General features: G+C 42.8%; 1 protein-coding gene across 2 annotated transcripts in view; it reads left to right on the top strand.

Moving 5' to 3' along the window:
- Nucleotides 1-135: 135 nt before the first annotated feature.
- Nucleotides 136-19,866, top strand: part of NUP85 (nucleoporin 85) — a 42,861-nt gene continuing 23,130 nt past the window's right edge. Inside the window, exons 1-4 of one of the 2 annotated variants that reach the window (XM_025859876.2) lie at nt 136-239; nt 13,979-14,072; nt 17,454-17,616; nt 19,271-19,341. In XM_025859876.2, the coding sequence (XP_025715661.1) occupies nt 228-239; nt 13,979-14,072; nt 17,454-17,616; nt 19,271-19,341 (340 nt within the window). In that variant the 5' untranslated portion in view covers nt 136-227. Of the gene's footprint in view, nt 240-8,147; nt 8,359-13,978; nt 14,073-17,453; nt 17,617-19,270; nt 19,342-19,866 lie in introns of those variants that run through there. The other variant, XM_025859875.2, reaches the window with a different exon arrangement.

The following is a 19,866-nucleotide window of genomic DNA, read 5'->3' as shown; positions in this document are numbered from 1 at the left end:
CAGCGCTTAGTTACTGTAGGACCGCATATAGATCCATATGGAAGGAAGAGAAAAAACAGGCAGAAAAAAATCCTAGAATAGTGCCAGGAGCACCAGTTAAGTTGTTTTGACTTAAATTTTTGTTTGGTTGTCTCTCAGCAGAATGAAAGTTCCATGAAAGCAGAGACCTGTCTGTCTCGTTTGCCGTTTTATCCCCAACACCTTGCATAGTTCCTGGATGCTGAAGGATGAGAGAAGTGGTAAGTGAGGAGGGAGCTGTGTGGTGAGTAGGAACTTGGGCAAGAAAGGCCTCATTCCTCTGGAAATCTAGTTAAATATCAATAATTGGCATAAGAAGTTAAGTAAGGGTAGGGTGAACCTGCCAGAAGGTACTCTTCAGGGCCAGCTGCCAAAGAAAAAACAATATTCCTACAAGTAGTAGGAAAACAAGAATCACAGAGTCTTGTTTAGAGCTTTAAGTCTTTGCCAAAAACTCCAAGAAACACATAACTGAATTTATAACACAGACAACTAAAGCGTGTAGTTTATAACATCAAATTTCCTTCACATTCTAACAAAGGTTAGTTGAGTACTTGAGCTATCTCTGTGAACACTGTAAGAACATTGAATACTGAATGCCTAAATACTGCAGGAAATCTGGAGGATTTCTGGAATGGTGATATTATAGAAAACTTCCAGCTTTCTATCTTTGTGTCATGGCAAAGATAAGACTTGAGAAAGTGCCAACAGTCAAAGCCAAGAACCTGCTATATTGCACTTTAAATGTGTCAGCTGGGGTATAACTATAGGGAAATATTGTCCCAAATCACAATACCATACATCACTGTCTAGTAATATACATACTGCACACACACATAACTTAGAGGATGGCCCTATAAGGGCCTTTTTGAGGGTGGGTATCATTGCTATTTACCTTTGTAGTCTCTGCAAGTAACAAAGTCCTGAGACCCAGTGATCAATAAATATTTACTGACATAGCGGGGCGCCTGGGTGGCTCAGTCGGTTAAGCATCTGCCTTCGGCTCAGGTCATGGTCCCAGGGTCCTGGGATCGAGCCCCACATCGGGCTCCCTGCTCAGTGGGGAGTCTGCTTCTCCCTCTCCCACTCCCCATGCCTTGTGTTCCCTCTCGCGCTGTGTCTCTCTCCTTCAAATAAATAAATAAAACCTTAAAAAAGAAATTTACTGACATAGCAATAGTAACATAGTTCTCGTCATGAGAATACCAAAAATGCCTACAGTGGGTTTCCTGAATGCAGCTTCTGCACTGGAATGACAGTTTCTTCTAATCCCATTAACACTCCAGTCCTACTTCTCTGTCCATTACTGGACTCAAGCAGGGCCAGTGATTTGAGGCTGTTTGTCTCATAAAATGAACAGATATCAGGGCGCCTGGGTGGCTCAGTTGTTAGGCGTCTGCCTTCGGCTCCGGTCATGGTCCTGGGGTCCTGGGATCCAGCCCCGCATCGGGCTCCTTGCTCGGCCGGGGGCCTTCTTCTCCCTCTTCCACTCCCCCTGCTCGTGTTCCCTCTTTAGCTGTGTCTCTCTGTCAAATAAATAAAATCTTAAAAAAAAAATGAACCGATATTGAGCAAATCTCATATTTCACAGTTGTGCCAAATATAGATAATATCTATACACTTCAAGCTCCTGTTTGTGAGTGATTACTCTCACCCTGAGCTGGAGAACAGAACTGGGAGAACGGTTCTCAAAAAGTGGTCCCCTGGGCAACTACATCACCTGTACTTGTGAATCTGGTAGAAGTGCAAATACCTGGGCGGTACCCTAGACCCACTGAATAAGAAACTCTGGTGATAGGGTCCATGAGTCAGTGGTTTAACAAGCACTCTAGATAATTCTGAAGCTCACTGAAATTTGAGAGCCACAGGGCTAGAACAGCTTTTACTCCTCCAATAGAGAACTTGTCACATTTATAATTTTATTTCTCAACTTGAAGTCTTACATGGGGCCATAGAGCAAGTTTTCACAAATAAGGCCTTATTTGTGTATGTGTACATATGTATGTATCAATATGTGTATTTGTATGTGTTTAAAACATCAGGAAATTATTTTTATTTTTTTATTTTTTTAATTTTATTTTTTAATTTTTATTTTTTTTTTTAAGATTTTATTTATTTGAGAGAGAGAGAATGAGAGAGAGAGAGCACACGAGAGGGGGGAGGGTCAGAGAGAGAAGCAGACTCCCCGCCGAGCAGGGAGCCCGATGCGGGACTCGATCCCGGGACTCCAGGATCATGACCTGAGCCGAAGGCAGTCGCCCAACCAACTGAGCCACCCAGGCGCCCTATTTTTATTTTTTTAAAAAGATTTTTTTATTTATTTGACAGAGACAGAGAGAGAGAGAGCAAGCACACAAGCAGGGAGAGCAGCAGAGGGAAAGAGAGAAGCAGGCTCTCCATTGAGCAGGGAGCCTGACACAGGGTTCGATCCCAAGACCCTGGGATCATGACCTGAGCTGAAGGCAGATACTTAACCCACTGAGCCACCCACGAATACCAGGAATTATTTTTATTATTTATTTATTTATTTATTTATTTTTAAAGATTTTATTTATTTACTCATGAGAGACAGAGACAGAGAGAGAGAGAGAGAGAAGCAGAGGGAGAAGCCGGCTCCCAAGAAGCAGGGAGCCTGATGCGGGACTCGATCCCAGGACCCTGGGATCATAACCTGAGCCGAAGGCAGATGCTTAACCATCTGAGCCACCCAAGCGCCCTACCAGGAATTATTTTTAAAAGAATAAAAATTTTGGGGGCACCTGGCTGGCTCAGTTGGTAGAGCATGCAACTCATGATCTTGGGGTTGTGAGTTCAAGCTTCACATTGGGTGTGGAGATTACTTAAATAAATAAATAAAATAAAGAATAAAAGATTTTAATTCAGTCCCATTCCCATAATACAACACTTATCTCTCAATTTTATTTTATTTATTTTTAAAGCTTTTATTTATTTGAGAGAGAGAGAGAGCCTGCACACCTGTGAGTTGGAGGCAGGAGCAGAAGGGGAGGGAAAAGGAGAATCTGAAGCTCACTCTGTGCTCAGTGCGGAGCCCTATTTGGGGCCTGATCTCAGAACCCTGAGATCAGGACCTGAGCTGAAATCAAGAGTCTGACACTTAACCAACTTGCCACTCAGGTGTTCCTTATCTCTCAAATTTTAATTTGGTCTTTATGCACATGTAAATATCTTTATATAATTTTAGAAATATTATTTGTAATTTAATTGCAGAAAAATTTTTGGTTTACTTTTGAATTTATTTTTATTTATTTTTTTAAGTTTATTTATTTATTTGACAGAGAGAGACAGTGAGAGAGGGAACACAAGCAGGGGGAGTGGGAGAGGGAGAAGTAAGCCTCTGGCTGAGCAGGGAGCCCCCTGCGGGGCTAGATGCAGGGCTGGATGTGGGGCTCCAGGAGGGGCTCCAGGAGGGGCTCCAGGAGGGGCTCAATGAGGGGCTTGATCCCAGGACCCTGGGATCATTACCTGAGCCGAAGGCAGACACTTAACGACTGAGCCACCCAGGCACCCAAATTTTTGATTTTAAAATTATCTGGTAAACATGCTAAAAGATGACTTTTTCTTCTTTCTAAAGTTTTTATTTTAATTCCAGTTAGTGTTATATTAGTTTCATGTGTACTATATAATTAAAAAGTTCCATATAGGGCGCCTGGGTGGCTCAGTTGTTAAGTGTCTGCCTTAGGCTCAGGTCATGATCCCAGGGTCCTGAGATGGAGTTCCACATCAGGCTCCCTGTTTAGTGGGAAGCCTGCCTCTCACTCCCCCTGCTTGTGTTCCCTCTCTCGCTGTCTCTCTGTCAAATAAATAAATTAAATTAAAAAAATAAAATAAAAAAGTGTAACCCTTTCCATTAAAAAAAAAAACCAATTATGGGGACAAAAAAAGGTGAACATTTTAAAACATCTTGAGAGTCTTTTCCATGTTCTTCATAGTTCTTCGAAATAGCCGGGCAATCTCATTGCTGTTATATTTACTTAGTTATTCCTCTGTTCCTCTAAGGTTGAACATTGATACCAGCAATTCTTAACAGAGGTGATTTTGTCCCCTAAGGAATATGGGGAATATTTAGAGACATTTTCAGTTGTTACAATTGTTGAGGGGTATTATTGGCATCTAGTGGGTAGAAGCCAGGGATTCTGCTAAACATCCTGCAACGTACAGGACAGCTCTCACAACATAGAATTTTCTGGTCCAAAATGTCAATAGTGTGGAGATTGATAAATTTTTGTTGTTGTGTTATATATAGCACATACCAAAATATACCATTTTTGTTTTGAAGTTATTTGAAATAAATTTTCTTTTTTTTAAGATTTTAATAAATTTATTTATTTGAGAGAGGGCAGAGTGAGAGTGAGAGCACAGGCAGGGGGAGTTGCAGAAGCAGACTCCCTGCTGAGCATGGAGTGGGGCTGGATCCCAGGACCCTGGGATCATGACCTGAGCCAAAGGCAGACACTTAAATGACTGAGCCACTCAGGCGCCCCTGAAGTAAATTTTCAAGAGAGGACTTACAGGGTCAAAGTACATAAATATTTGTATGCTTCTCTCTCTCTCTCTCTCTCTCTCTTTTTTTTTAGGGAGAAAGAGTGTGTGCTCAAGTGGGGGGAAGGGCAGAGGGAGAATGTTAAGCAGGCTCCATGCTCCAGGAGATCATGACCTGAGTTGAAATCAAGAGCTGGGCGCTCAACCAACTAAGCCACCCAGGTACCCCTCTATGTTTCTTGATAATAGATTTCTTTCTTTCTTTCCTTTTCAAGATTCTATTTATTTATTTAACAGAGAGAGAGAGTACAAGTAGGCAGAGTGGCAGGGAGAGGGAGAAGCAGCCGCCTGCTGAGCAGAGATCCCGATGCGGGCCTCAATCCCAGGACTCTGGGATCATGACCTGAGCCAAAGGCAGACGCTTAACTACTGAGCCACCCAGGCGCCCCTCTTGATTATAGATTTCTACTTTGTTTCCAAAATAGTTACGTTGCTTGATATATGTATTTATTTCTCTGCAGGCTAGGGAGATTTGAATTTACTAGGATGCATTAAATGCATCCCCTTAGCACTTTATATGGGCCACATCTAGAGATGTGCTAGAGCACAGTTCTTCTGGCTTGATCTGAGAATGATTCTTAGTTTGACTTTGGAGTGACTGAAAGTGATTTCTGGTTTGACTTTTGGGCAATAATTATGTTTCGTTTTAGGAGATTTTTATTTGATTCCAGAAGTATTTTATTCTGTCTTCCTTGGGTTCTGATATACCTCAGGTTGAAATTTCTCTTGCATGATTGAAGACTCTTCAGTATAGATACAGGAATTCAGGAGTTAAACCAACCAATATAAAGAGAGGAGGAGCCTATGGAAGACAAGACAAAAAGATTTGTATACTGATTGTTTTTCCAAAAGTATTCATTTATGATTATACGTAAGAAAAAGAGGATTTATAAACTATGTAATTGAAACCTCATTCTTGGAAGTATATCGAGAGGGACTAGAAGGAAGAAAAAGGTCCATAGATAGAATAATAATAACTCTATTAGCTTTAGTTTCCTTTAAAAAAAAAGTAAACGTATTTGAACGATTATGTAAAGTTGCTGGTGTGTAGTGCTCTTAGACCAAAGTATGTTTCTTTTTTTAAAATATTTTATTTATTCATTTGAGAGAGAAAGAGAGCACTCAAGAGCAGGGGGAGGGGCAGAGGGAGAGAAAGAGAGAAGCGGACTCCCTGCCAAGCAGGGAGCCTGACATGGGGCTGGATCCCAGGACCCTGAGATCATGATCTGAGCTGAAAGCAGACACCCAACTAACTGAGCCACCCAGGCGCCCTCAAAATATGTTTCTAATACTTTTTCCTAGTATTCCCAGAATACTTATTCCCAGACCTAGTATTACCTAGTCCAAGGTCAGACAATTTCAATGCTTCTTCAAATGAGGGTCTTTTTTTTTTTTAATCTTTAAGTAATCACTACACCCAACATGGGGCTTGAACTCACAGCCCCAAGATCAAGAGCCACATGCTTTACTGACTAAGCCAGCCAGGTGCCCTTCAAATAAGTTTTAAAATATCAAGAAACTGGGGCGCCTGGGTGGCTCAGTCGTTGGGTGTCTGCCTTCGGCTTGGGTCATGATCCCAGGGTCCTGGAATTGAGCCCTGCATCGGCTTCCTGCTCTTTGGGAAGCCTGCTTCTCCCTCTCCCACTCCCCCTGCTTGTGCTCCTGCTCTCGCTATCTCTGTCTCTATCAAATAAATAAATAAAATCTTTAAAAAAAGTATGTTCTTTAAAAAAAAATCAAGAAACTGTAGTACTAAAATTTTCCAAGGTCTTTGTCATTCAAATAGTTTTTTCTCAGGTCTCCCTTTGAGAAAGGTGGTTTTTCTTTTTGGTCTTTCATCCTGGTTTTTTTTTTTTTTTTTTTTAAAGATTTTATTTATTTGAGACAGAGAGAGACACAGAGAGAGAGAGCATCAGCAGTGTGGGGGGGAAGGACAAAGGAAGAGGGACAAGCAGACTCCCAGCTGAGCAGGGAGCCTGACTTAGGGCTCGATCTCAGGACCCTGGGATCATGACCCAAGCCGAAGGCAGACACTTAACTGACTGAGCCACCCAGGCGCCCCTTTATTATTATTTTTAATTAATTTTATTTTTTGAGAGAGAGTGGGGGGGGGCGAGACAGAGGGAGAGGGAGAGAATCTTAAGTAGGCTCCATGCTAAGTGCAGAGCCCCACTTGGGGCTTGATCTCAAGACCTAGATCATGACCTGAGCCAAAATCAAGAGTCCGGCACTTAACCCACTGCCACCCAGGCGCCCCAAGATTTTAAGTAATCTCTATACCCAATGTGATCAAGAGTCACATGCTCAAAAAAACAAAAAACAAAAAACAAAGGGTTGCATGCTTTACTGACTTAGCCAGCCAGGCACCCCGAATGTTCATTTTACTCTCAGAAAAGATTAGGCCTCTTTTTACTCCCTGGAAAATGGACATGAATGCTTCCTCATACTTCATAGTCACACCACTCGTGTTAGAAACATTCAGATCAGTGAAACTGTGAAACATTTGGAAAATGCATTAAGACACAGATGGTAGAACAGTGTGGAATTTTGTGCAAAACTGCATTAAAGTTCATCCTATGGATAGCTGTCTTCAGAGACAAAGATTTGGATGAAATTGTGATAGCCACAAGAATTTTTCTTCCTTTGCTTAACAGATTCTGTACCTCAAAAGAACTAACTATTGGGGTGACAGGATTTTCCTAACCACTCCAAGTCATCTTTTTCTACCAATTCAAATACGCCGTTCAGAAGAACCTCAGGGAAGGGAGAGTTTTGAAATTATGTCTTGTTTTCAGATCAAATTTCTTTTCTAAGTAAAAGCAGCTGATACACTTCCAGGCAGTATTTCCTAAGACTTATCTTTAAATTTCGAATTATCTTCAATTCGTTCGAAAAGTTGCTTATTCGTTAATTTAGAAACAGTCGTTATTTTCTTCCCTGTATGCGTATGTATTTGCAAGTATGGCATTTACAAAATAAATTACTCCTTTAAGTTATTGGAACACTTCTCAGTTTTACATAACAAGGTCTGGGATTCCCTGATTTAAGTCCCCTTTTCTGCTTTGCTTTGGTGAGATAACAAACTAGTATTTGTATTTAATTAAGCAAGCCCAGCTGTCTCGATTTCACAGTTGTTTCCGCCGCTTTAATCTTGTCTGCGTGCCTTTTGAGCGTTTTGGGGTGGGCGGAGCAGCGACCGCCTTCATAAACAAGCCCGGTAGACCGACGGGGATTGGGCAAAGCCTGGATACCGTTCAGAGAAGCAGCTGCGACGACGTTAACTTGCAGACCACACAGGGGCGAGAACGGCCAGAGTCCGGAGATACCATGAGCTCGCTCAACCCGGGGCCAGGGCCTGCACTCGCCTCAGAGCAGCCGCCCCATCCCGCGCACGCGCAACCGCACCGCCGCGGCTCCCGCCGTCTCCGGGGGCCTTTTCCCTGGCCGGCGCGGAGCTGTCCGCGGCGGCGCCTGACCTGGTTGAAGGGTTATTGTGAGGACAAGCTGCTCTGGCTCTGTTTTCCCTGTCGTGTTGTCGCCGGCCAGTAAGGAGGGACATGTGTAGAGTGTCGCAGAGGGAGGATCGTGGCCGAGAGGAGAGGACCCTGTAGCGATGGGCGTTTGGGCCTGCAGGCAGTGCAGGAGGCGCTCCGGAGGGGGTCCTCTTTCGCAGCCGGCTGTGAGCGGGAGGCCTGAGCCGGGAGTATTGGCGGCAGTGCAAGTTCCAGGGCGCTGAGGCGAGGCGGTATGGAGGAACTCGACGGCGAGCCGACCGTCACGGTAAGGGCACCCGCAACAGTCTTGCCTTCACGGTCCGATGATTGTGTCTGCTTAGTCACTGTAGGCTTGTCTCCCTCCCTAGCTCAGTTGCCACGGTTCGGAGGTCCCATTAGCTAGGTGCTCGTGTTTGGGTCGCAGTAGTGGGTCGCTAGCTTTCTACTCTTTTTTGTATATTCAGAAATGCCTGGCTCGGAGGCCTCACTCCTCACTCCATCCCTCACCCTCTCTTGTCTTCCCGACTTTCCCATCCCACTTCCCTCGCTTTTCCTGTTGGACTAGTGCTCTAGTGAGCGGGCTCCGGCCAAGCAGAGGTCGAAGGAGCTTTTGTCTTCGCAGATCTAAGCTTCATATCGCAACACCGTGAGCTTGGGTTCTGCTGCTTGTGCCGTGCTGGCCCAAGATTTACTAAAAGTACTTATTCTCGGAGACTTCTTGTTCTTATCGCTCTGCTTGCTTTCAGTCCTGTCTGGACTTTCGAGTGTCAAATATGGATGATCCATAATGTTCGTAAAGAGATTCGTGGGTTTTAGATATGAGATACCTACCGATCCTCCTGCCTGGAACACTCTTTTTCTCTCGGGTTTATCTCCTCATTTTTCATATGCAAGAACCAGCACCCTCTTTCTCAGGAAAGCCTTCCCTTACCTCCCTGACTAGGGCAAATATTTCTGTCCATTATTGGCTTGTTCTGCACCTCTTAGCTCTTGGTAAGTTGTAAGCTTCACTAAACTGCAGGTTGCCTGATCGTATATTTATTGCTTTTGAGAAAGTTGAGATGCCTGCAGTTTTCAGCTAAAGCCATCAGATGGAAAAGCAGTGTTTGACAAAACCAGAGATTAAAGATGAGGGTCAGGGACGCCTGGGTGGCTCAGTCGGTTAGGCGTCTGCCTTCGGCTCAGGTCATGATCCTAGTGCCCTGGGATCGAGTCCTGCATCAGGCTCCTTGCTCAGCAGGGAGCCTGCTTGTACCCTTGCTCACTCTCTCGCCCACGCTCTCTGTCTCTCTAACAAGTAAATAAAATCTTTAAAAAAAAAAAAAACATGAGGGTCATTTCAAAGCCAGCTGGACAAAATGAGACATGAGATCGTAAATAGCAGTTAATGTGGGTTGTTACTCTATAAAACTTACTGCTGTAGAGTGTTAATTTTTTAAGACCTATATAAATTACTTTAAATATTATGTTTCAAGGACTGTGTCAGTGTCAGTGACAAGAAAAATTAGAATATCAGAATCACTGGAGCTTTTTCAAACTACACATCATCTTGCCTTTCCTTCCTCCATTTATGTCAGAATCTTTCGATGGGGGCATCTTTCCAGTAACCTGCACAACCCTGGGGAGTCACTACTTTGATATTGAGCCATGATAATTAGCCTTGCTTTTACAAATTGAGTGAAGATGATCTAAGCATATTTTTAACACCAGTAGTGGTGATGGACTTTTGATAGCTCAGCTCCACGTTGGTGTTGGGGAGACCAGGTAGGAAACTGATTGACTTTGTTGACACAGCCTTACAGAGAGGCGTTTTCTTGATAGAACTCCAGCCTAGTGTCTAAACCTCAACTATGCAAGTTCAAACTCAGTCATGTCTGTATTTGAGAGGTAATGTGTTCTTTGAGCTTACTCTAAGCACACCCTCAGGAGATTGATATCATCGAGTCGCCTTTTATGGCAGCTGTGTCTGCTCTTACACAATTTTTTCCTATCATTAAGGCACACAAAAGCCAGTTAGTAATCAGATTTAAGGATGTTTACATATAGATTCAAAGTAGAGGGTAGAATAATCTTTTTTAATTAAAAAAATAATTTTTTAAAAAGATTTTATTTATTTGACAGAGAGACACAGCGAGAGAGGGAACACAAGCAGGGGGAGTGGGAGAGGGAGAAGCAGGCCTCCTGCCGAGCAGGGAGTCCGATGCGGGGCTCGATCCCAGGACCCTGGGATCATGACCCAAGCCAAAGGCAGATACTTAACGACTGAGCCACCCAGGTGCCTCTAAAAAATTTTTTTTTATTTTTATTTATTTATTTTTTTAAAGATTTTATTTATTTATTTATTTGAGACAGAGAGAATGAGAGAGAGAGAGAGAGTACATGAGAGGGGGGAGGGTCAGAGGGAGAAGCAGGCTCCCTTACTGAGCAGGGAGCCCGATGTGGGACTCGATCCTGGGACTCCAGGATCATGACCTGAGCCGAAGGCAGTCGCTTAACCAACTGAGCCACCCAGGCGCCCTAAAAAAATTTTTTTTTATAAAATATTTTATTTATTTGACAGAGAGAGCACAAGCAGGGGAAGCAGCTGGCAGAGGGAGAGGGAGAAGCAGGCTCCCCACTGAGCAGGGAGCCTGACAAATGGCTCAACCCTAAAACCGTGGGATCATGACCTGAGCAAAGGCAGACACTTAACTGACTGAGCCACCCAGGTACCCCTAAGTTATAGTTTTTGTTGCCTGTTTTGTTTTGTTTCTTCTAAGATAAATACCTAGAAGTAGATTTGCTGGGTTATAGGACAGATTCATATTTAAAATAAACTGTCGGACGCCTGGGTGGCTCAGATGGTTAAGCGTCTGCCTTCGGCTCAGGTCATGATCCCAGGGTTCTGGGACCGAGTGCCGCATCGGGCTCCCTGGTCTTTGGGAGCCTGCTTCTCCCTCTGCTTCTCTCTCTCTCTCTCCCCCTCTGGCTCTCATGAATGAATAAATAAAATATTAAAAAAAATAAAATAAACTGTCATTTGTCCAGATACCATTTGTGCACCGGCCAAGTGTGAGAGTTCCATTTGTTCCATATCTTCATCAGCTCTTTGTATGGTCAGTCTTTTTAAGTTTTAGCCGTTGCCATTCTGGTGGGTATATAGTGATAGCTCATTATCACTTTGATTTGTATTTCCCTAATGATGAAAGATACTGAGCATCTTTTTATGTGCTTATATGTTATATGTATATATTTTCTTTGGTGATATGGCTGTTAAAATCTTTTGTCCATTTTGTTATTGGGTTATTTATTATGAATGAATTGTAAGAGTTCTTTATATATTCTAGATATCAAATACGTGTTTTGCAGATATTTTCCCAATCTGTGGCTTGCCTTTTCATTTTCTTAATAATATCTTTTGAAGGGGCACCTGGGTGGCTCAGTCGTTAGGCGTCTGCCTTCGGCTCGGGTCATGGTCTCAGGGTCCTGGGATCTAGCCCTGCATCGGGCTCCCTGCTCTGTGGGGGGGCCTGCTTCTCCCTCTCCCTCTCGCCCTGCTTGTGTTCCCTCTCTCGCTGTGTCTCTCTCTGTTAAATGAATAAATAAAATCTTTAAAAAAATTAAAAAATTAAAAAAAATCTTTTGAAGAACAAAAGTTTAATTTTGATAAAGTCCCAATTTATAAATTGTTCTGTAGTTTGCGCTTTTTGTGTCCTATCTTTGCTTACATTAAGATCAAAAAGATTTTCTGCTATGCTTTTCAAATTTTACAGATTTTTCTCTACATTTGTGTCTAAGTTTTATATTGTCTATGGTGTGAAGTTTATTTTCTGCAATGGATACCCATTTGCTTCAGTACCACTGTGTATAACACTTCCCCCTTGCGTGGCCTATTCATCCATTAAGAGTCTGCTAAAACATCCTCTTTTGTGTTTATCTCTGCCTTAACATTTCTCCATTTTTCTTTTTTTTTTTAAGATTTTATTTATTTATTTGACAGAGATAGCGAGAGCAGGAACACAAGCAGGGAGAGAGGGAGAGGGAGAAGCAGGCCTCCCGCTGAGCAGGGAGCCCGATGTGGGCCTCGATCCCTCATGACCTGAGCTGAAGGCAGATGCCCAACGACTGAGCCACCCAGGCGCCCCTCCACTTTTCTTACTGCCTTTTTTTATTGGACTTCCTCAGTAGACTGCTAGCTTTTGGAGGGCAGAAACTGTATTATACATTGTTGTATTTCTAGAGCACAGTACAGAAAAAGGCTTACTAGACATTGCTTAGTAGTTAAATGACTGCATTAGCCCTTCCTAAGAACTTACTGCACTTGTCTTGAGACCAGATTATTGCCAGCCAAATTTATTCTCTGCCAAAAATATTTATGGAGTGCCAGCTTTGTGCCAGGGTCTCTTCTAGGCAGTGAATGAGAATCCCAGAATCCCCTACCCTTGTGAGGTAATAACCATGTAGGAGAGTCATTTCAGGCACTGAGAAGTGCTGTTGCAGTTATATGAGAGTTGTTGGTGGCTTGGGTTAGACTGGTAGACATGTAAGTAGTTGGATTCAGGCTTATTTAAGAGCAGAACAGGGTTGGGTGCCTGGGTGGCTCAGTTGGTTAGGCGACTGCCATCAGCTCAGGCCATGATCCTGGAGTCCTGGGATCGAATCCCACATTGGGCTCCCAGCTCAGTGGGGAGCCTGCTTCTCCCTCTGACCCTATCCCCTCTCATGCTGTTTCCCTCTCTCTCTCTCTCTCTCTCTCTCTCAAATAAATAAATCTTAAAAAAAGAAAAAAGAGTAGAACAGGATTTACTGATTGGACAGAGGTAGTAAGGGAAAGAGAATAATCAAAAGATTACTCCTAACAGTTGGGGAAGGCTTTCTCCCAGTGGGGGAATGGAATGAGACTTGGAGATGAGCATCAAGAGTTCTTTTTTGGTTCTGATGTTATGGATATAGCTCTAGAGATTAGGTAACCTATAAAGGTGTGGATTAGGTATTTGGATATATGAGGCTGAGGCTCAAAGGGGTTGATCTGAGTTGGAGAGAAAAATTGAGAGTCCTCATCAAAGAGATGGCTCAGAAGCCATGGTATTGGAGGTCTCCTTTTAGTTAAGTAACAGTTCATTTTATTTTTTATTTTTTTAAAGATTTTATTTATTTGACAGACACAGCGAGAGAGGGAACACAAGCAGGGGGAGTGGGAGAGGGAGAAGCAGACTTCCCGCCGAGCAGGGAACCCGATGCGAGGCTCGATCCCAGGACCCTGGGATCATGACCTGAGCCAAAGGCAGACGCTTAATGACTGAGCCACCCAGGCACCCCAACAGTTCATTTTTTTAAAGATATATTTATTTATTCGTGAGAGAGAGGCAGAGGCAGAGAAAGAACTGATGCGATGGAACTCGCATTTTTCTTTTTTTTTTTAAGATTTTATTTATTTATTTGACAGAGGCAAGCCACAGATTGGGAAAATATCTGCAAAACACGTATTTGATATCTAGAATGGATGGAACTCGATTCCAGGACCCTGGGATCACAGCCTGAGCTGAAGGCAGACGCTTAACCAACTAAGCCAACCAGGCACCCCAGACAGTTTGATTTCTTTTCTGTTTTTTTAAAATTCCATTTTTCTGAACTATAGATCATTAAATTACAATATAGCAGTTGATTAGGGATAGCTTTCCTTTTTATCAACACTTGCAAAGTGGCAGGCTGAGTTGAGGTGCCCAGGAAAGCTCACTTGCTTATTCAGGGTTTAACAGACTGGGCTGACCTCAACCACACGGTCAGCTGTATACATAGATTAGCACTTAATTTTCATGGCCACTTATTTCTAGCGTTCTATTTGGAAATCATTTGAAAGCAAAGCCTTTAGTAAAAATAACAGTGTCTGTGCCCCCTTCCCCTTTTCTTAAATTTTTTTTAACTAGTTGATTCCGGGAGTGAATTCAAAGAAGAAGCAAATGTGTTTTGACTGGGGTCCAGGAGAGATGCTGGTGTGTGAAACCTCCTTCAACAAAAAAGGTAGGTTTTTATTTTTTTTTTCTTCCAGGTTATCCACCTTGTCACATTTGGTTGTTCTCCTTTATTCTCTCAGATTTAACTAACTGAGGCAAGAAACAGTTGAACTTACTTTGTACCATTTTCATTTTTGAACCTTTAGCTGTTTAATATTTTCATTAATTTATGGGATCTGGAAGATGTTGAGTATAGGAAAAAGATTAATAATCTTTGTGGTGTTCCTTTGTATTTAAAAATTTCAGGTTTTTTCCCCCTTCTTGTCCAGAATGACTAAATTCCCTTCACAGCAGCCCCCTTACTGTGAAACTGCAGCTCTCATAGCCCTTACTTTTGTGGTATTGTGAAATTGATGAATCCTGTTAGCTGTTGCTATAAAGCACAAAAGATCTGGAGAGTGAAATGGCTCTTCCTTCTTCTTTAAGCTCCTTTAGGTTTTGGACATGGATCTTTCTGTTACAGACTCCTCTAGTAGCAAGATAAAACTAAATTTTGACATTTGATTTTGCTTTCTCCATTTCAAGAGAAGTCTCAGGGAATGTTGAAGATATTTTCTTGCAAACCTTTGATAGGTTCTTTATTCAAATGTGGAGGTTTTTTTCTTTTATAAAGAGGGGATTGCTCTAATGGAAGTCTCATAATTTTGGCAAATCATGTGGTGTGCAGTTCATGCAGTTTTGAAGTGATGTAGTTAAAAAAATTTTTTCAATGTAGTTTTTCTTAATTTTACCATTAACAATTGTACCTGATGTTGCCAAAAGTTTATGGGATATTTTAGTATTAAAGATCTAAAGCTTGGGGCGCCTGGGTGACTCAGTCAGTTAAACATCTGCCTTCAGCTCAGGTCCTGATCCCAGGGTCCTGGGATTGAGTCCCGCATCAGGCTTCCTGCTCCAAGGGGGGAGCCTGCTTCTCCTGCCACTGCCTCTTTCTCTCTCTGTCTCTCATGAATAAATAAATAAAATCTTAAAAAAAAAAAAAAGATCTCAAGCTTGGCAGAGCTGTAGAAGCTGCCAAAGGGACAATTGCTTAGAAGAGAACTTTCTTTGAATATGTCTGGCCTCTTTTCATACTTAATGGGAAAGCTTATCAGCATTTTTAGTTTGTCCTTGATTGTTGGAAACATGAGATTTTCTGTTTATGTCTCTTGAAATCTCATTAGAGACAAGCCATTGAACATCATCAGAGCTTGTTCAAGAAGCTGTTATATAAGAAATTTCCACAAGTTGCTGGTTTATAATTTATCATTATAGAGCCTTTTTATCACTGTTGCAAAATAGTTTAGGCAACTCTTGATTCTTTGTTTTAAGGGTAATGGCAGTACAAAGTAATATATTTATTTGAATTTGAGGTTATATAAAGTTTTGGCTATAGGTTTCTTTTTTCTTTTAGATTATTTATTTATTAGAGAGCGAGAGTGTGTGTGCACTAGCAGGGGGCAGGGCCAAGGGCCAAGGGAGAGGGAGAAGCAGACTCCCTACTGAGCAGGGAGCCCAACATAGGGCTCTATCCCAAGACTCTGGGATCATGACCTGAGCTGAAGGCAGACGCTTAACTGACTGAACCACCCATGAGGCTCTCGGCTGTAGGTTTATCTTATTTATTGAGTTATACATAGGCTAATATTAAGTGACTTTAATGTTTTTCGGCATATTTCAGTTGATGGAATCAAAAGGTAGTTCCAAAATAAGATCAAGTCCCATGTTGGGCCTAGAGCTTACTTTTATTTTTTTTAAAAGATTTTATTTTTAAGTAATAGCTACACCCAACGTGGGGCTCAAACTCACATCCCTGTGGTAAAGAGTCGCACTCTACCCATTGAGCCAGCCAGGCACCCCAGACCTAGAGCTTACTTTAAAAAAATAAGAGAAAAAGTAAATTAATTTTAAAAAATAAATGATAATTCATACTTTTTTTTTTGGATAGAGAGCAGGCATGCGAGTGGGGAGTTGGGGGCAGAGGGAGAGGGGGAGAGAAAATCTTAAGCAGGCTCCATGCCCAGTGTAGAGGCTGACGGGGGGCTTGATCTCATGACTCTGAGATCATGACATGAGCCAAAATCAAGAGTTGGACGCTTGGGCGCCTGGGGTGGCTCAGTTGTTAAGCATCTGCCTTCAGCTCAGGTCATGATCCCAGGGTCCTGGGATCTAGTCCCACATCGGGCTCCCTGCTCCATGGGAAGCCTGCTTCTCCCTCTCCCACTCCCCCTGCTTGTGTTCCCTCTCTTGCTGTCTCTTTCTCTCTGTCAAAAAGTAAATCTTGAAAAACAAAGAGTTGGACGCTTAACTGACTGAGCCACCCAGGTACCCCAATTCGTACTTTTTATTTATTTTTTTTAAAGACTTTATTTATTTATTTGAGAGAGAGTGAGAGCAAGAGAGGAGCACAAGCGGGGTGAAGGGCAGAGGGAGAAGCAGACTCCCCGCCGAGCAGGGAGCCCGATGCAGGGCTCCATCCTGGGACTCTGGGATCATAACCTGAGCCGAAGGCAGATGCCCAACCAACTGAGCCACCGAGGTGCCCCTAATTCATACTTTTTAAAATGAAATCAGTAGCAAAGAAGCTGAGGCTCTTGTAATTAGATAACTCAATTAAAAATGTAAAGTGAGGGGTGCCTGGGTTGCTCAGTCAGTTAAGCATCTGCCTTTGGCTCAGGTCATGATCCCAGGGTCCTGGGGTCAAGCCCCACATGGGCCTCCCTGTTCAGCAGGGAACCTGCTTCTCTCTCTCTCTATCAAGGAAATAAAATCTTTTTTTTTTTTAAGATTTTATTTATTTGACAAGAGAGAGATAGCGAGAGCAGGAACACAAGCAGGGGGAGTGGGAGAGGGAGAAGCAGGCTTCCCGCAGAGCAGGGAGCCCGATGCGGGACTCGATCCCAGGACCCTGGGATCATGACCTGAGCCGAAGGCAGATGCTTAACAACTGAGCCACCCCGGCGCCCAAGGAAATAAAATCTTAAAAAAAATTTAGGGCACCTGCGTGGCTCAGTGTTAAGCATCTGCCTTCGGCTGGGGTCATGATCCCAGGGTCCTGGGATTGATGCTTCTCCCACTCCCAACTCCCCCTGCTTGTGTTCCCTCTCTCGCTGTGTCTCTCTATGTCAAATAAATAAAATCTTAAAAAAAAAAAGTTTAGGGCGCCTGGGTGGCTCAGTCGGTTAAGTGTCTGCCTTTGGCTCAGGTCATGATCCCAGGGTCCTGGGATCAAGTCCCAAATTGGGCTTCCTGCTCAGCAGGGAGTTTGCTTTTCCCTCTATCCTTCCCCCTGCTTGTGATCTCTCTCTCTCTCTCTCTCTTGAATAAATAAATAAAATCTTAAAAAAAAGTTTAAAGTGAGTTCTTGTATGAGGGTAATGGTGATTGATGTTAAATTTTTCTGTTTTAGAAAAATCAGAGACCGAGCCAGGCTGCCCCTTTATCTATATCATCCGAAAGGATATAGATGTTTACTCTCAGATCTTGAGAAAACTCTTCAATGAATCCCATGGAATCTTTGTGGGCCTCCAGAGAATTGAAGAAGAGTTGACTGGAAAATCCAGAAAAGCTCAGTAAGTAGGCTGCTGATAGGTGCTGAAGTCCACAAGTAAATTGTGAAAACCAAATGAAATGCATTGTTGTTCTTTTTTTTCTTAAGATTTTATTTAGTTATTTATTTAGTTATTTGGGGGGCGAGCACAGGGGTGGGGGGAGGGGTAGAGGGAGAGGGAGAAGTGGACTCCTTACTGAGCAGGGAGCCCGATGTGATGCAGCGCAGGACTCCATTTCAGTACTCTAGGATCCTGACCTGAGCTGGAGGCAGCCGCTTAGCCAACTATGCCACCCAGGTGCCCCAGAACTGTTTTTTTTTTTTTTTTAATATTTTATTTATTTATTTGACAGAGAGACAGCGAGAGAAGGAACACAAGCGGGGGAGTGGGAGAGGGAGAAGCAGGCTTCCCGCTGAACAGGGAGCCCGATGTGGGGCTTGATCCCAGGACCCTGGGATCATGACCTGAGCCAAAGGCAGTCGCTTAACCAACTGAGCCACCCAGGCACCCCCTAGAACTGTTTTTCTTGCTAAAGATTGCGTCTTTGTAACTAAACAAATTGCTTTCTTGTGGATATTTGTTTAGTTTTGTCATTTCCTTTTTTAAAGACTTTCTTTTGAACTAATTTTGGACTTACAGAAAAGGTACAAAAATGGGGCGCCTGGGTGGCTCAGTCATTAAGCATTTGCCTTCAGCTCAGGTCATGATCCCAGGGTCCTGGGATCGAGCCCCGCATCGGGCTCCCTGCTCGGCGGGAAGCCTGCTTCTCCCTCTCCCACTCCCCCTGCTTGTGTTCCCTCTCTTGCTGTGTCTCTCTCTGTCAAATAAATAAAATCTTTAAAAAAAAGAAAAGGTACAAAAATAATAGATTCCTGCACATTCCTCACCCAGCTTTGTTACATTAATATCTACATAACCATATTATTGTTACTTAAACCAGGAAACTTACATCAGTGCATTATGTTTCAAGACTTCATTTGAATTTCACCAGTTTTTCCAGTAAGGTCCTTTTTTCTCCTCTGCAACTCAGGTTGCATTTAGTTTTTTTTCCTTAGTCTCTTTAATGACCTTGACACTTTTGAAAAATATTGACCAATTATTTTGGTGGCTATCCGTCCGTTTGGGTTTCTCCAGTGTTTTCTCATGATTGGAGAAAGGTTATGCATTTTTTTTTTAAGGTTATTCATTTTTAGTAAGAATACCACAGAACTGGTATGGTGTGTCCTCAGTACGTCATATCATGGGGTTCATGATGTTGATGTTTTATACTGGTTTTGTTGACCTCGATCACTTGGTTAATGTGGTTTCTACTGGGTTTCTTCACTATAAAGTTACTGTCTTTCCCTTTGTAACTAGTAAGTATTTGGAGCAGAAACTTTGAGATTATGCAAATCCTATTTCTCCTTAAATTTTCAACCACTAGTTAGTGTGTCCATCAGTGGATCTCATCTGCAACAATTAATATCAGTATGGATTCATGGATATTTATTTTACCCCTGGGTTATCTCATATGTTACTTATTTTGATGCTCAAGTTGTTCCACCTTTGGCTGTTAGGAACTCCTTTAGGTTGGTTCCTGTCTTTGAGCAAGCTCCTATCTTCTATTGAGAACCTGCTTGCTTTTTGTCACCACAAGATGCACCAGGCTTATCTTGTATGTCATTTCATTTTGTAGATTGGTCCGAGTGAGTAAGAACTACCGATCAGTCATCAGGGCATGTATGGAGGAAATGCACCAGGTTGCAAGTAAGGATTTTATGTGTGCACATGTGATAGTAATTTAAATGTTTATCTGGCTGTAGATACTGCAAGGTAGAATCTATTTGACTTTCCAGTTTAAAACTCTTACTTCCTGTCTTACATAATTCTTAATTTTTTGGCAATTTTTTTTTTTAAAGATTTTATTTCTTTGAGAGAGAGAGAATGAGAGATAGCATGAGAGGGAAGAGGGTCAGAGGGAGAAGCAGACTCTCTGCTGAGCAGGGAGCCCGATGTGGGACTCGATCCCGGGACTCAGGATCATGACCTGAGCCAAAGGCAGTCGCTTAACCAACTGAGCCACCCAGGCGCCCCGGCAGTTTTTTTTTTTTTTTTTTTTTTTAAGATTTTATTTATTTGACAGAGAGAGAGACAGCCAGAGAGGGAATACAAGCAGGGGGAGCGGGAGAGGGAGAAGTAGGCTTCCCGGATGCCAGGCTTGATCCCAGGACTCTGGGATCATGACCTGAGCCGAAGGCAGACACTTAACGACTGAGCCACCCAGGCGCCCCT

The sequence above is a fragment of the Callorhinus ursinus genome, unplaced genomic scaffold (genome assembly GCF_003265705.2).
Source record: "Callorhinus ursinus isolate GAN/ISIS: 27379988/994484 unplaced genomic scaffold, GSC_fseal_2.0 scaffold68, whole genome shotgun sequence".
NCBI classification, from domain to species: domain Eukaryota; kingdom Metazoa; phylum Chordata; class Mammalia; order Carnivora; family Otariidae; genus Callorhinus; species Callorhinus ursinus.
The sequence above is the reverse complement of the archived record's forward strand: the minus strand, read 5'-3'. Positions and strand labels throughout refer to the sequence as shown.